This window comes from Lepisma saccharinum, chromosome 11 (assembly GCF_977018435.1).
Source record: "Lepisma saccharinum chromosome 11, izLepSacc3.1, whole genome shotgun sequence".
In the NCBI taxonomy this organism is placed as follows: domain Eukaryota; kingdom Metazoa; phylum Arthropoda; class Insecta; order Zygentoma; family Lepismatidae; genus Lepisma; species Lepisma saccharinum.
The window spans coordinates 21,081,678-21,098,891 of record NC_139239.1 but is presented as its reverse complement, the minus strand read 5'-3'; the positions used below and the strand labels follow the sequence as shown (position 1 = coordinate 21,098,891).

Sequence of the window (17,214 nt, the reverse complement as noted above, 5' to 3'; positions counted from 1 at the left end):
CGTGTTGTTTAAATTCTATCACTGCCTGACACACATAAGAATTCTGGTGACACCTATGCTCTTCACCCATGTAAGTAATGTCTACATCACTAGAAAGTGCTGATTTCATCTCTGTGGGTCCTATAGTTCGAGATTGTCGCTCACACATGGTAGGATACTGAAAGGCACATCTCTGAATATAAAAATAATGCAATTCGAGTGACTCTTGATGAGATTAGTGCAGAATGAGGCTCCCTTGGGGCAGTTGACATCAGCCAGCAATCAGGTTTCTCAAGGTAGCTCGGTAACAGGCGGGTACGTGAAGAATGTCCCTCACCGTTATGTGTCTCGATATGTGGAGGGAGTTACGCATATATGGCGAGTCGATACTATATGGGAGTGGGGACTGGTTGGAAGGGGGAGGCGTAAGGTGGATGTAGAACGGTTACGAGGCCCCAGCCGAAGACAACATGACGCAACAATGCTAATGAATAACCACGTACCGGATGGAGTGTTGGAGAGTTCACATACCATGCATTCTTCTGGGCAGTACGGAGTTCAAACTCGCCCGGCTAGCAGGCGGCAGAACTAAATGGATGAATTGTAGCTCTTATAGTCATCGTTAATATTAAGCATGCCCAATGATCAAAATTGGAGTGATGGAGTTGTGTTCCTTGGGGTTGATTGGGTGTTTTAAATAACTTCGCTTACTTTACCCTTTGGTTGGTTGGTTGGTTGATTTAGTGTTTTAAGTCCACTTTATGCACATTAAGGCTAATCGGGACTGGACCTACAATTTAAAGTGGAATCCGAACCACTATGTGCCTCCACCGGGTATCGAACCCGGGACCCCTTGATTACAAGGCGAGGACGCTACCGCTGCGCCATCGGGGAGGCCTTTACCCTTTGGTTTATCCAGAAATTTCGAAGGGGTGAGGCCGGCCTCCGTGGTGTAGTGGTTAGCACAGCGCCAGGGATCTCAGGTACGATTCGATTTCCGGTATTTTTTTGTGAGTATCCGTCAGTTTCCTCATATCATCGGGATAAGCCACACATGGAAGAAAAGCGACGTAAAACAACAGAAATAAAAACACTCTACCTCTTAACAATACCGGCCCATTCCATATGCGCCTTCTAAGGGCCTCCCAAATGGCGCAGTGGTAGTGTCGTCGCCTTGTAATCAAGGCGTCCCGGGTTCGATACCCGGTGGAGGCACATAGTGGTTCGGATTCCACTTTAAACTGTAGGTCCAGTCCCGATTAGCCTTACTGTGCATAAAGTGGACTTAAAACACTAAATCAACCAACCATATGCACCTTCTCGAAAAATGGCTTGTCAGCAGAGAGGCAGATATTTGTGGTGATCGCTATAATCACATGATAGACAAACACTTCATTTTATCTAATAGAGAAAATTAACTTCTACGTAACACCTCTTACAGCAAGGCACAGAACACCTTTCTACACGCAAAAGCGCACAAAGCTCTCCAATAGTAAGAGTTCAGCTATCGTTTAATCATGATTTGGACATATTTTTCGATTCATTAGGTGAAAATTTGTGTAAAACTTAGTATTTTATTGGATTTTACTGTGCATGAGTTTTAATTGTATACCTAGATACGTATAATATGTTGTTACACTATCATAAATTTTAACATCATTTTATGTATTAACATTATTGCTAACATTTGTGTGAATTATGAACATTATCTTTGTCTTTGTGTATATTATGTTCAACATAAATGGGACTTCGGTCCTGTGATGGACAAATAAATAAGAAAAATACAGAGAAATATTCACGAACTAGGAGTTTTTGACTAATGCTCTGTTGACGAAGCATTCTCGATTATCGAGAAATGGGAATCTAAACACGAAACATGAACACAATTGCAAATTATCACAAACTTTTCGTTTTATAACGAATTTCGATGGTGAAAGTTTTCTTCGCACATTGCATCTACGCGGCTCTCATGTTCAGCTGGACTTGTCAAGTTTTACAAGGACCAAGAACCCTTCCGGTGGGGAAGGGAAACAATGGCTGGACTAGGATATACATAATTGACCAAATACTGGTAGAAAAAAGTTGTGTAGCAACTTCAGTTACATTATGATCATAAAAACAAACAATGTAGGAAGAAATAACAGAGTGGGCAAACACTTTTTTCTTGAACACAACATACCTTTACCAGATGTATTGAATCTTTAATAATATTAATTACGGTAATCTGCACTAGGGTTAACTATATAAAAAGTCAATAATTGGAAGCAATTTTATCTCTACAAATACCTGCCTCATAAGATAATCAAGTTAACAAGTGGCTGTCATCAGGCCCGTAGCCAGAATTTTATTTCGGAGGGTCTCATCCCTTCAGCCGCCATCTAAAGGCGAAATTGTTGGGGTGGGGGGTTAGAAGCCCTGAAGATGAATTTCTCCGTATATTACAACTTCTACATGTTGTTTAGTTCTGCTAATGAAGTATAATTAATTACCACTATACACTATTCAAAATATATATTTTCAGGGTTTCGTGGGGAAGGGGGGGCTTCAGCCATCCGAGCCTCACATTGGATACGTGCCTGACTTTCATTATACAAAACAATGTATGTATGTATATGTGTTTTTATATATGCACTGGTACCGACCAGAATTTCCTTCATTTAAAGATATGTCCCTAGATCTCAACTAGAATATCTCCTAAAATGGCAGCTGAATGGTCCTGTGCTGATAAGCCACTAGGTGAAACGGAAATATACGCCACCACTCGATTTAAAAAAATGATTACTTTTTATTTACGAGAACATATAATACTGACTCTGTTTTTAAATTTCATTCCGACAACTTTGAAGAAACTATCGAAAGTTTATTCTAACTTTACATCTCCACTTCCTGATTGATAGTTACAAGCTCATTTAGATATTTTTGAAGAAACCAACGAAATGCCATCACCACTCTTCCCTACACTAACTTATTCATAAAAAATACAATTCAATTTTGTTAATTTTGAAAACTAACGAAATGACCTCATGATCCTAGTATTTCAACTTTCATTAAAACAAATACAATTTCATTTCGTTAATTTTGAAGAAACTAACGAAATGCCCTCTCCACCCTACCCTTAAAACTCCACCGCCTGATGCACCACAATAAATAAAATTCCATTTCGTTAATTTTGAAAATTAACGAAATTCCCTAACTACCCTACCCTTACAACTCAACTACTTTCCAACGAAAGAAATACAATTTCATTTCGATAATTATGAAGAAACTAACGAAATGCCCTCCCACCCTACCCTTACAAATTCGCCGCCTCATTAATAAAATAAAATTTGGAATAATTTCAGATTAAATTTTGTGGATTATAGTTGTATTGTAAATGTGACTATATTTTTAAAGGTGCTTAAGAAATGTGTTATCAACTACATAGGTAATCTTATGACAGTAAAGCAACTAATTTGTTTTTTTTTTAATATGGTAAAACTGAAGAAAAATATTACTTTTGCCTAATTTCAAATAGATCTCATTGATACCAAAACATACAAGTGTTAAAATGTTAATTACCTTCGTAATATTTTTTATAATGAAGACATTCTAACCTCTCATCACCGAAATTTACACTATTCTTCACGATTAGAATAACTGATATACAGTTTATCTTTTTAGGAAGATGTTAGCATTACTAGTATATTGAGTGTGTGTGTGTGTCCGTATGTGTGTATATATACATATAATATGTGTGTGTGTGTGTATGTATGTATATGTATATATATGTGTGTCTGTATATATATATATATATATATCTTTCCACAATTTAACACCCAAAGGAGTCTTAGTAACACGGCATAGTACTTATTCACAAATAAAGTTTGTTTTAAGTCCGTTTTATGCGCAGACAGGACTGGACCTATATACGATTTAAACTGGGATCTGAACCACTATGTGCCTCCACCGAGTATTGATTACAATGCAATGACGTTACACACCATTACTCACAAATGAAAGCAGACATAAGAAACAAATTTTCAATGTTGCAGCTTGTGGAAAGTCAAACAGTTCTACATTTGCTGGATTGACACACACACAGACACACAAACACATGCAAATTTTCCAGAATATATTCGGTTTAGACCTTCCGTAGTGGGTAAACCTTGTGTTTTCTTTCGTTATTACTCAATCCTAACATCCCTAGGTATATTTTGTTTCTACCCTGAGCTAAGCTGGCTCATGCCAAATAGAACGTGACAGCTGCTTTGACTTCTCTCATCAGTCAATTTATTACTCATCAGTTTAAAAGTTCTTTCAATGTGGACATTGCAACCTGGGATGATGCTCAATTTGTTTGTTTCTTAAATCACTGAAAATATTGAAACATCTTTGTTCTACAATTCCTGATTTTACTATTCAAAATCTCACCCGCCGAAAGCTAAACTTGCAAGATCTTGCAGTCGACTTGAAGTTTTGTCTCACCGATTTCGTATTATATTGCAATGAATTGAAATTTCGCGATCTTTGTTGTTAATGAATTATACGGGAGAAATACACGATATTAATATAGGAGTCGGGAGGGTAAAAAAGTAGCTCTAATACGGGAGAATTGGTCATCCTAATAACCTCCTCCTTACAAAACTTCTCACATTCGTACTCTTGCACGCACGTGTGTCGTTCATTAGAGCTGAACGAGCTGTTCCGTTCAGTCCACAGAAGCAGACAGCAGGCAGGCAAAAGTGAATTGGTACACGGTCTGCCGTACAAGCAAACAACCGTTTTAGGTCACGAAAGCACGAGTCTTGGTGAGTGTCCGTTTAAATTGGTTCTGTAGGACCAAAACAATTAGCTCATTAGCATAGCAATGTTTACTTGAACATTGTATTTGCTTTTCCCGCCTCAACAGCCTTTGTGTATATTACGGACTGAGCAATAAGAGCAGGAAGTATCTAACTCAGGCCGTTCGTTTAGGCTTCCTTAAGGCTCGACTGGACCGTCGCCGATGTCAGTAGAGCCATTTTCGAAATTTCCTCTCCTTTAGAAAACGGTTATGATATTCGCGATTAAAATTACCACATGAGCGCCAGTGTCGCTTCCAATATGGCCGCTCTACGTAGAATAAATCTTTGTTTACATTCAGTAGTAGTACGTAATAGCAGCGTGTTTTCATGGCTGGTATGGAAGAAACGTTTAAATTACGCGATATTTTTAAATATTGCGAATGCGATGTGAATTCCAGGAGCTATAACGAAGGTGAAGCTGTACTGAGAGCGAAGCATTTAATTATGATAGGCAAAAATAACACGAGAAGTAGACGAAAGTAATGTATTCGCACTGGTTCTTCAAAGCAGTGCTGTTTCATCTGCACCTCGGTTGTAACTGGGGCTCTCAGAAATGATTTGAAAATAAAGCAATTCACCTGTATTGCAAAGCTTGGGCAGGGGAAAAATGTAAACATGCCGTTGCAGTTCTTTCCCCAAAGAGGCAGGCTGGTTTAATAACAACACAGGATAATGATAGCCTAATAATAATAATAACAACAACAACAATTTCATTGAGGCTATCTTCAGTCTTCACTGAAAATAGATTTACTGAATGAAACAGTAACATTAGCATGTCAATTTTCTGTTTCTAACTTACCTTTATGATTACAGACATTAATTCATTCTCAAACTATTTTCATCTTTGCACTCAATCGAATTGCCCCTTTTGCAAATTACATGCATAATACATTGTTTTCGAAAAAAAAAAAGTTATATTCATAAAGAACAATTTAAACTTATTTTCATGGCAATAAAATCAATTTTCGAAAAATAAAGTGAGCAGACTCGTGCATTCTTCGTAATTTCCTTGCCGCATTTCAGTTATGCCAATCTTGTCAATCAGTTCTGTTTTCCCTGATTTATTAACAAATTTAATTTTGTTGATTCCACGGGGTAGAAAACACATGCAACCTTTTCACTTGTCCTGGCCCACAAAACGATTTAGAGCAAAAAACTTAACAGTAGACGTTACTTTCTCGCATGTTCCCCATGCTTTAAACGGCTTCAACACAGCGAAGTGTCCTACGTGGAGTGGTCCCTGAAAATCTCACCAGATGGCATATCGGATAATTTTAATCGCGAATTGCATTTTTTTTAAATCACATTTTCTTACTTACAAGCCTCTTCCCATGGCGTACTAATAACGTGGTTGCATAAATATTGGAAGATGAACGATATTTTTATATTTATCTACATACGCTTCTTGAAGAATTTTTTTGGAGCTGCGGAAAGTCAACGCCTATGCTCAGCGGCGGCGCCAGGATTATTCATCTAGGGGTGCTGAGGGGGTGCGGAAAGAAATTTTGTTAATTAGGTTAAGATTCTCCCCAAAAGAAAATATTTATCTTTGACTAACGTGGACATTTTAGACACAGGATAGTGAGAGTTGAATCCCGGTGTTTATTGCTGGTCCGTCCTCTTCTTCCCTCACACTCCGGGGGATCCGAAACGGGTCTCCTGACCTTGGTGTGTTGTAAATCCAGGGCCGTATCAAGGTTTGTGGAGGCCCCTGGGCAAAATGTTTTGTGCCCCCCCCCCATTTTTTTATTATTTTTTACAAGGAGCTTTATTAGCTCAATATGTTAACCACCAATTTTCAACAGTTGAAATGGTAGACCTGATTTTAGAATCAGTAGTCATTCACAACCGAACATATCGCAGATAAGTTTGCGGGGAGAATAGCGCAGTAAAAGAAAGTTACAGGACGAAAATTGTAGCGCTATAGCAGCAGTAAAATTCTGCGTCTAAATGTCTACAGTATATTATGAAGAGTGAACACCGTTACTACAAAATGTAGTAAATACTAAGGGGGTTCTGTACTTACGTACATAATTTATTAAAAATGATATTATTTACAATTAAGAGTAAATATGTCACTACATATGCACGGTTCATCTACTGGACAATTACCGACAGGTTAATTGTGGAAATTGTAGTAACTACACTTTCTTCAAGAAAATTCCCAAAGGCTTAACACTTATAAAGGGTTGCGCAACTCACGAAATTTATTGTGTGCGAAAATGAATAAGTATACCCCACAAGAACGTGGAAAAATTGTGACAATTTTGCGTGACACTTTTTCGGGCAGAGTAATAACCTGTTTTGGTGATTTGTCATGGCCGGCCAGGTCCCCCGATCTGACGGCTCCAGATTTTTTCCTTTGGGGATATTTGAAGTCATTGGTTTATGTGAATATGCTAGAGACCTTACAGCAACTAAAGGACAATATTCAGCATGAAATTGAAAACATTTCCCCGCAGATTTCCAACACCATGGAAAACGCAATAAAAAGAGCCAAATTTGCATCATTTCGAATGGTGGTCATTTATTAGATGTTATCTTTAAAAATTGAGGACATGAAACTTATAAGTATCAGTAAAAGTTTAACACAAAAAACCCTACTTTGTTTAATTTAAAACCCAAGCTATAGGCTAAGAAAATCAGATGGTAACTTTTGCGCCACCTTGTAGTAGGCACACTTTTCTTGAATTTTTCGCCGAAGATTCATCTACTATATCATCGAAGTCCAATTCACGAAGAAGTTCATGTTCAATGCTTAATAAACAAAGATTGGATAAGCGATCCTGTCCCATGGCAGCACGAAGCCTGTTTTTCACTAATTACATTTTTGAGAAAGATCTTTCTCCACTGCACTTTGTTACCATTAAGACCAAATTCATTCTAAAGAGTATTTCGACATTGGGAAATGTACTGCGGAACGGGTCCTTACATACAATATTATACATAGACAGTTCCATTGGGATGTCATCCTGACGTTTGACATTGCTACTGCTCACTAGGTGTGCAAACTGTATCAGCTCATTCTCTAGCGAGGGTTCCAGATCCTCCTTCGTAGATGCTCACAAGCTCGTGAGCTGCAGATGTAATTTCTGATGGAGTTGCCAGTGCAAGTTCATTTAGAATACTGAACCTCTTTGCGACAGTTTCATATGGAAAAATCCTGTCTGCCAGTGATGAGGTGATTTGACAATCACTGGTAGAAAACTTTCCACTCTGAAAGTGGATTTGAGGTTCATTTTCATAGTCAAGAGGATTCAGTCGGACGTTTCTCACCCGCTGACGTGAGTGTTCATTATTGTACTCTTCTGATCCAGAAGAGTGTAGACATCCGTCAATATTGATTTTTTTTTATTTTTAAAATACAACTTCTTATGTAATTTTTCACAAGCATAGCCAGCTGATTCAAATATTTTTTTGGTGAAGCCCTACACAGCTTACTTTTGATAGGGGCCCCGGGGCAATTGCCGGCTCTGTGTACATCCATTGCAACGACCAAGCCGTCTGAAGCAGGGGATAGGAAGAACAGCGTTGAACTTCGCTCCAATACTCCTCGCTGTAGAGATCAGGCCGTTGCCCCGGCTTTGAAACGCGCACCTGTGTGTCTTCTCATACACTGTGAAATCACGCAGGTTGCCTCCTTTCTTTAAACGGATCGTAATGAAATTTGCGTTATGAAGCAATGAAAGGCAAAATTGTTTGTTTATGTTCAATATATTTAATAGGAAAACAAATTTAAAATATACTAACAAAAAGTATGACATTTCATTGTAAAATATCCGGTCGTTGTGCAACACTGCAACAATATCAGTAACCGCCCCTGAGCACTAACTCCATCGTAGGTATGTTTGTACAACAGTATTAAATGCATCTATGGAGTCCTGGGAGAGAAGTTCTTTCTTGATGTATGCAAAGAGCAAGCCTGCATCTAATGATTAGAGAGCGACGAATCCTAAAAAGCGTTCTTTTTCTTACCCGGAGTGACAACATATCTCCATCTTCGAAATTTCTTTTGTTTCATCTGTCATCAATGCGAACACTTGCACGTTGCGCCTCTTCCACTTCCTGGCTTATTTTACTGAGAGTAAGTGTGGATATTCCTCAGATTAATTCGTTTTGAATCGAATTGTGAGTATTATTTACATTTAGAGATCCAAGTTCAATACGTTTCCGAAATTAACCTCAAGAGTTCCAAGAAATTTCCTCTCGTAAGGCTTTCCTCAGTCTCATCATCACTTCGAAAAGCAAGCTCCTGAATAGCAAGATACCGCAATGTATCAGCAACAAATGACACATAGTGTCGGTTTTCTTGAACCACCTTCGAATGTCCTCGTTGTCACTTGACAGTGACGAGTGACGGTCCACAATTAGAATAATTTGCCCGTGCTGCACATGATGTTTTGCTGTCCTCAGAATTTTCATTCGTTTTAAGTCGACACATAAAGCCGCGGTAGCTCAGTCGTTGTCGCCCTCCGTGGCGGGGTGGTTAGCACAGCGCGCTACAACGCCAGGGGTTCCGGGTTCGAGTTCCGGGTAAGCCATGGGTATTTGTGTTTGTCTGTCCTGAGAAAAATCGAGAAAATAGTCCAATTGATATGAGTGAAAGTCGTGTGAATGATGGGGAATACTTCCGCATAGGGGGTATTCCTTTTTTATGTAAAAAAAAGTCGTTAGGGCGTCTGACAACTATGCGAGAGACCCGGTTTCGATCCCCGGCGGGGGAGAACCGGGAAATTTTTCCACCTGTTCAAGCGGCTCCTGTGCCTACCCAGCGTCGCATAAAGTGGGTACCTGGAGGAAACTCCGGGGACTAAAGGCGGCCAGGTGCGTGGTGTTGATCACATCACCCTCACCTTCGGCCGTGATCAAGAATGTGTGGTGCCCTAACCCCACTCTCCCTATACGCCTTCATGGCGTGGTGCATAGCACAGGGGAGCACTTTACCTATTTTTTATATTTTTTTTGCCTTTACGTAACGCTTTTTCCAATTCCTTAAAACTGGTTAAAACTTAGGTTAGTCATGACGATTACAGGAAATAAATGAAAAAAAGTCACCTGTGCCCAGGTCTTCGTTTGAATCTTGAACGAAAAACACACATATATACGTATAATTTACACAAACATCTAAAATACAGATCCGTCTTCGTTGGGTATTTTTATACAGCTCAGGATTTCTCACACAGACTGAGTTCGGGACGGTGGAATAACCGCGAAAGGGATTAAGCGCGAGAGGGCAAACCGCGAAACGTAACACAGGATTAAACGCGAAATGAATAAGAACAAAAGGGAACAAGCGCGAACGAAATAAACGCGAACGGTTTAAGCGCGAAATTGAATAAGAGCGAAAGAAACAACCGCGATAAGGATTAAGCGCGAATGGAACAACCGCGAAACGAGTTAAGCGCGAAACCAAAATTGAACACCGTAATTACCGCGAAAGAAACAACCGCGAAATGGATTAATCGCGAAAGGATAATTAAACGCCGGAATAAGCGCGAAAGGAAGAACAGCGAAACGGATTAATCGTGAAATCGAAAAATGAACACCGGATCAACTGCGAGACCAAAATTAATAACCGAAATTAGCGCGAAAGGAATAGCAGCGAAACGGATTAAGCGCGAAACCTAAATTTAATACAGGAATAAGCGCGAAAGGAACAACCGGGAAACCAAAATTGAACACCGGAACAAGCTCGAAAGGAACAACCGCGAAAGCGGATTAAGCGCGAAACCAAAATTGAACACCGGAACAAGCGCGAAAAAACAACCGCGAAATGGATTAATCGCGTAACCAAAACTGGAATAAGTGCGAAAGGAACAACCACGAAACGGATTAAGCGCGGGAAGGAACAACCGCGAAACGAATTAAGCGCGAAAGGAATAAGAGTGAAACGGATTAAACACGAACGGAATAACAGCGAAGGAATAAGCGAAGGAGTTCAGCATACAAACGTCTGGTGGCAGCACTTGATATCTGTCAGCAGAGAGCTTGTAAGCTGCTGCCACCTGACAACTTAATTGTGAACTTTTTAATGGCGGATTATTGCAGCTGCGAAGTTTGTTATGAATCGTATGTAAGGTAAGTGAAATTTTGCTATTTGCCAATAAAATAATAAATGTAGAGCAGATTGATAATATATATTTATGTTCATGATTAAATTTTGTTAGAAGAATTATTATGAAGAATATGCCAAATCTAATAAACCGAAACTAAAGGGCAGACGAAAGTAGTAAACACACATGTTGAAGTGTGTAGTCATAAAATTGAATACGTTTTATATGTATGTATAAGTTTACATATATAAATAAATGAGACGGTGTGAAATGACTTTTAGCTGTATGTTGAGCTTGAGTGAAAAATAGTGTAAGGTTATAGTTGAAGTGTGAATGATTAATTATTGATATGCAATGTATAAATCAATCAATTCATTCTTTTTTGACAATTCAACTCCCCTAACCAGAAATAAATAAATATGTTTTAAATTATTGAAGGAGCGTGGATATAAAAACGTAAAGACATGTACAGTAATTGTTTGTCACAATCCCAACACAGGATGGATAATATTACCATACTCCTGGCCACGGTCAAATAATCTTTACCTTAATTGAATTGGCTTTATTGTTGGGAGATTTCCAGCCAAAATCCTGAAATTAAGGTTGAATTTTTTCAAGTACAAAATTGGTGTATTAGCTGTTCCTCGCTTTTTTCACAACTTTTACATAAATGAATGTTGTTTTTTCTGTTCATGTTACCTTGCCAAATATATTTATGAAAAATCTGGTTTTCATTATTCAGGGACAGCTGCCAAATTGTTGGATGGGCACTGGGCAGAATGCATATTTTGATACGTTATGCAAGTTGCACACACATACTCCCTTCTCTCCCTCTCTGATTCCAGATATAATCCTTGCACTATATATCTTCAAGTGGGCATGTATTTCATTATGATGAATTGACAGACCTGACTCAAACTTCTCTTGACCATTTTGTGATGGGAGTACTGTTTCTTCAGATGATTTTACAAATTAAATTCAAATTATGTTGATAGCTTGTTCCAGATCTCTGGCTCTTAAATCGTCGGCTATTATGAAGGCATTAGCAACATAATAATTTTTACTTTTCAAGTGCTCAGATCGGGTACAGCTAAAGGGGTTACTTTTCTAGCTGAAGTTTCTCCCAGGATCAGAAAGAGAAGTAATAATATTAGTACTTATATCAAATGTCAAAGCATTAATTATATATTCTATTAAACAAGTGCAAAAGAAACAGAGTATAATAAACATATCAGATTTATTTGTGTATATTTCCAGGATGGTGATTAAAACACCACATATACTGGTGATCTTACTATACTTATACATTATTTAACATAGTGTCTGAATGTAAATTTACATTCCTTTATCATCAAGTTGAAGTAAAGTACATGCTTACCGTGAAGCAGAACAGCTCAAAGACTTCTTGCAAATGATATAGCAAGTTGTTATGTTTGGGGTTGGTAGCAATTTCTGATGTGTTCTTTTGCTATTTTGGTAACACTTTACTATACCTGAGACAGATTTCTTCAAATTTACAGGAGAAAGTACTTACACAAATCATTTTCTGTAGCGTTGTTGATGTTCGGGAATGTAATTTTGATTCATTTTAATGCGAATGCATGTGGTTTTGTACGAAAATCTATTTCCGATATGCTATTGCCGCTGCCGCCATTTGCTTCCTGCATGAGAGCACAATACGCTCTCGTATTGTCCGTATATGCTAAATTGAACGAAAGGAGTGCTAATGGAACCAAACCTAACAGGCCTAACCTAACCTAGTAGGCATACCTCGTCCCCGTGATGGTTTGTGGGGCTATCGTGAATTTTTGGGCTAACGTCAATGGTTTTTCTGGCTCAAGGAACGATCAACGGTAAGCTATCGCCATGTTGTGTGTGGAAATAAACAAGAACAGTAAGTACTCGTAAATGTAAGAAATATACATTACTTTCCTAACAAATTCAATTATTTCACCTAAATAAGTGTTCCGGAATGCAGAATAGTAAGTTAGCAATGTAAAAAAGTGCGAAAGAAATTATTCCCAGGTGTCTCAGGTATAGTAAAGTAGTACCGCTATTTTAGTGTGCATACAAACGGTTTCTACTAATAAAAGGCAGCGAAAGTACTCCGAGATGGCATGTTTTTACTTACGCGGGCCATATTGTGTGATCAAATATCTCCATTATTTGTGTTTTCCTCATGCTGGAACAAATTTCATATTGCATAAAATATAGAAGTCTGTCGATTTAAAAAATTGAACATAATTTTCGAGGGGGTGCAGTGGGTTAACGGTCCCTGATGTTTTACGTTGAGGCATGTTAGATTCATAACTATCATGCTACAAATATTTTTCCTCATGAAGCCCTACCCAAGAAAGAATCCTGGCTGCACCACTGCCTCTGATAATCCCTTCAACTTTCCAAGAACATATGTATTTGAAAGAAGCTAAAATTTTTGGATATTTTTAATATCTACCATCTTCATGCAGAAAATATGCACAAAGCTGAGATCTTTTAGTTTTCTATAAAAGCATATTTTCCTAAAGCATAAGTATGTATTTCTTGATTATTTTGGGTTGATCTAGAGGATTTTTAAGTGGTTGGCTACCACTGTTGCTTGGTTCACTGGCTGCATGTAAGAGGATGAATTATTGAGTCTAAATAGTTCCTAATGGTTCAGGAAGTGTGTAGCCTTCGTTATAACGAATCAAGCAAGGGGCTACAGCATGACAAAATATTAGTGTTTTTATTGGAATTTTTTTGACTCATTAAGACTGTGATAAAAATACATGGATGAACATATTTCTACAATGTCAGTATAATGCGATATTTTCATAATCTCAGCTTAAGTACAATATAAGGGATAGAATGCCAGTGCCAGAAGGGCTGATAAACAAAAATGGCGTAGGAGACAGTAAACACTTACCACAATTGAAAAAAAGTTTGATATACTGTGCCTCTATGCTTTTGTACTCCATACTTTCTACTTACTGTGAATGAGGCATATGCTTCAGCTAAACTATTGGAACAAGCGGAAGTTTTTTTGTGTTATGAATGCTTCATTGATTGTCATTGCAATGATTGTAATTGTAATGCAGTCATTAAACTGTCTTTCTTCTTTCATAGCAGCAAGAAATTGTATGAAGAAATGGAAGAAGTTAGATTACTCGTTCAAGAAGAGGGACGAGCTGCCAGGAATCTCATTGCCTTTCATGTGCCTGTTGATTTGTCAAATGCAGAACCTGGTGAGTAATACTTCCATTGTCTTGGAATCTGTGTTTATTGTTAACACTTGGATAACATTTTATTCAATGAAAAGTAGAAATTCCTAGGTGGAGGGATACTTCATTTAGTTTTGGGATATGTGAGGGCAGGGTGTCCACTTGCCATGGCACCTGAAAATTGTTGCATAATGCCGGAATTTTCAAATTTGGCCCTAAAAATATTTTATTAATATATCAAATTTACTTGTAAATTTTTTCATTATCTTTTTTATAAATAATGAGTACAATATATTGATTTGATTTGGTTTATTTTGCTTCGCTTTTGTGCGAGTTTTGACTAATTGTGTAGTTGAAGATTAGCGATAATATAAAGAAATTGATGAAGGGATGCTCACAAAAAAATTCACATACCAGGCTGGGATTCGAACCTGGTCCCCCAGTCGAGTACTGTATAGCCAAAAGTCACCGGACACCCAAGTGAACGTGGCAGTAGTGTCATGGTCTGCGGTTGTTTTTCCTAGTTTGGGCTCGTGCCATTAGTTTTGGTCAATTGAAACATGGTGTTTATGAGGATATTTTAGACAATAGCATTGCTGCCCACACTGTGGCAACAATTGGGAATGAGCCCTTTTCTCCATCAGCACGATAATGGCCCCTGCCCATAAAGCAATGTCCATTGCATCGTGGTTTGAGGACAATCAGGTGTAGTGACGTCACGTGCGATTCACATCCGGGTGTTCACAATAAAATTTTTATAGTCAATGGAGATTTACTCCTCTCCCTTGTAACTTCATCTTCAATTGAAAATGTAAGAATAACAGTTGAACCTATTTTCATCAATTTCCCCCCAAAATCACACTATATTTGAAGTAATACAAGATTTTTTATTCAATTAACATCCTTTTAATTACGTAATTTACAATTTTTAATGGCTAGTGCAAACTAATTAGTATGACATGCAATCTCAGGTATGTACAATGCAAGACTACCATATTTCACAATCTACTTTCTATTACATCGACCATATGTTGACCAACAACATTCATTCAGCATTGAAAGCACCTTTATCGTTAGCGGGACAGAGGGGAGGATGCGTCCAGTCCAGAAAAAAATTATATTGTGTATTAAGATATGTGGGTATTATGCAGAATGTCCCTCGCTCACAATAACTCGGTTGCAATGCTTATGATTGAATTATCAGTCAATGTGACATTGCTCATATTTCTTCTTCCCTCGTGTTTCGTATTTTTCCTCCTAGCATCATTTTGCCATGGTTCAGAGAGATTGATTTTCGACCATTTATAGCAAGGATTCCCAAACTTCTTTGCTTCACGGCATCCTTAGTGTTTCAAGATTTTTCCGCGGCACCCAGAATGTAGCCCTCTCTAACACTTGCAACGCTCAGTTACTTGTAAGATTGCATGCCTTAAGTTAAAAATTAAACACGTATTTCAAATTCAGAAACACATATTTGAAACATTCATAGCATTGACTATCAATTCAGTGAAAATATTGGAACATTTTGCAGCGCACCTGTAAGTCAATCACCGTGCCCCAGGGTGCCCAGGCACACACATTGGGAGCCACTGATTTAAAGCATTTAGTAACATCTGTTCATCGTCGTCATTAACATGTTTGCCCATCGGCGCCTTGTAATCGAGGGGTCCTGGTGGAGGCACATAGCGATTTGGATCCCACTTAAAACTGTAGGTCCAGTCACGATTAGTCTTACTGTGCATAAAGTGGTCTTAAACACCAAACCAATCAATCGAACATATTTACCAACCTTGATCTTATGCATTGCATGAAACGAATTGTTCCAGAAGCAATCTTTTGGAATCGAATCGCTTGTAAAGGGTCTTTCATTAAGAGTGATACTTTTTAAAATTTGAAAAAAAAAATAATAAACCACTCAACGTATCAAAGTAAATTGTGCTTTATTTTGAAGCTTAGACATTGCAGTTATGTTCTGAACAAAATATCGTTCAAATGTCCACCACGGCTTTGAACACACTGATGCACACGATGGCTCCAATTGTTAATCACTCTGTCCAACATTAGTGGCGTTATGTCTGCGATAGATTGACGAATGTTCGCCTCCAAATGTTCCAAAGTTTGTGGTTTGTCGGCATAGACCTGGGCTTTGATGTAGCCGCAAAGAAAAAAAATCCATGGGTGTTAAATCACACAACCGTGGTGGCTAATTCAGACATCCACGTCTTGAGATAATCCGGTCGCCAAACTTCTCCCTCAGCAAATCGAGCGTAGCATCCGCTGTGTGGCACGTAGCGCCATCCTGCTGGAACCACATGTTTTCAATATCTATGGTCTCAAGTTCTGGCCACAGATATTCACGTAACATGGATCTGTAGCGGTTGCCATTGACAGTAACTGTTCTTCTCTCATCATCTCGAAAGAAATAAGGTCCAATGACGCCGCCATGCCATAAATCGCACCAGACAGTGAGTTTTTCTGAATACTATGGCACCTCATGGACCACTTGTGGGTTCTTCTCGCTCCAATAACGACAATTTTGCGTATTGACGAAGCCACTAAGAAGATGATTTTTCCACTGAAATCAGGATCAGCTTCCAACTGCTGTATGGCCCAATCACCGAACTCACGATGCAATCTGTGATCGTTTGGCTTCAACTCTTGAGTCAATACAACTTTGTATGGATGCAGGCCCAAATCCTTTCGCAAGATTCTCCAAGTTGATGTCTCAGATAGCCGCAACCGTTGAGTTCGTCTTGAAACTGACACATTCGGCTCTTCCTCAATACTGTCTGCCACTGCTGCGATATTGTCCTCACTTCGTGATTTACTTTGTCTTCTTGGTGCCTTCTGGTCGTGTAGAGTGAAATCCCGCTGAAACCTGGCAACAGTGCGGCATATAGCCTGAATAGAGAAACGGTGATGCCGACCAATTCTCTGGTGAACAAACGATGAGCATCCACAACTGAGCTGCCACTTTGGTAAAAAAAAATAATGATTTCTAAACGTTCAGAAAGCGTGAGTCGCTGCATGATGAAACTGCTAATTGTGCTGGATATTTTCACACCTGGAAGCACACAAAAAAATATATTACAAAGTGGGAAATTACAATTTTAAAAACTATCTCTCTTAATGAAAGACCCATTATATGTGCAAATGGTA

At 38.6% G+C, this 17,214-nt stretch overlaps 1 protein-coding gene across 4 annotated transcripts in view; it reads left to right on the top strand.

Annotated features, from left to right (window-relative positions):
• The first annotated feature begins 10,815 nt into the window (after nt 1-10,815).
• The window catches only part of ssp3 (SCAPER domain-containing protein short spindle 3), a 212,984-nt gene continuing 206,585 nt past the window's right edge, over nt 10,816-17,214 (top strand). For 3 of the 4 annotated variants that reach the window (XM_083130793.1, XM_083130792.1, XM_083130790.1), the window contains exons 1-2: nt 10,816-10,880; nt 13,961-14,079. In XM_083130793.1, the coding sequence (XP_082986919.1) occupies nt 10,834-10,880; nt 13,961-14,079 (166 nt within the window). In that variant the 5' untranslated portion in view covers nt 10,816-10,833. The remainder of the gene's footprint in view (nt 10,881-13,960; nt 14,080-17,214) is intronic. The other variant, XM_083130791.1, reaches the window with a different exon arrangement.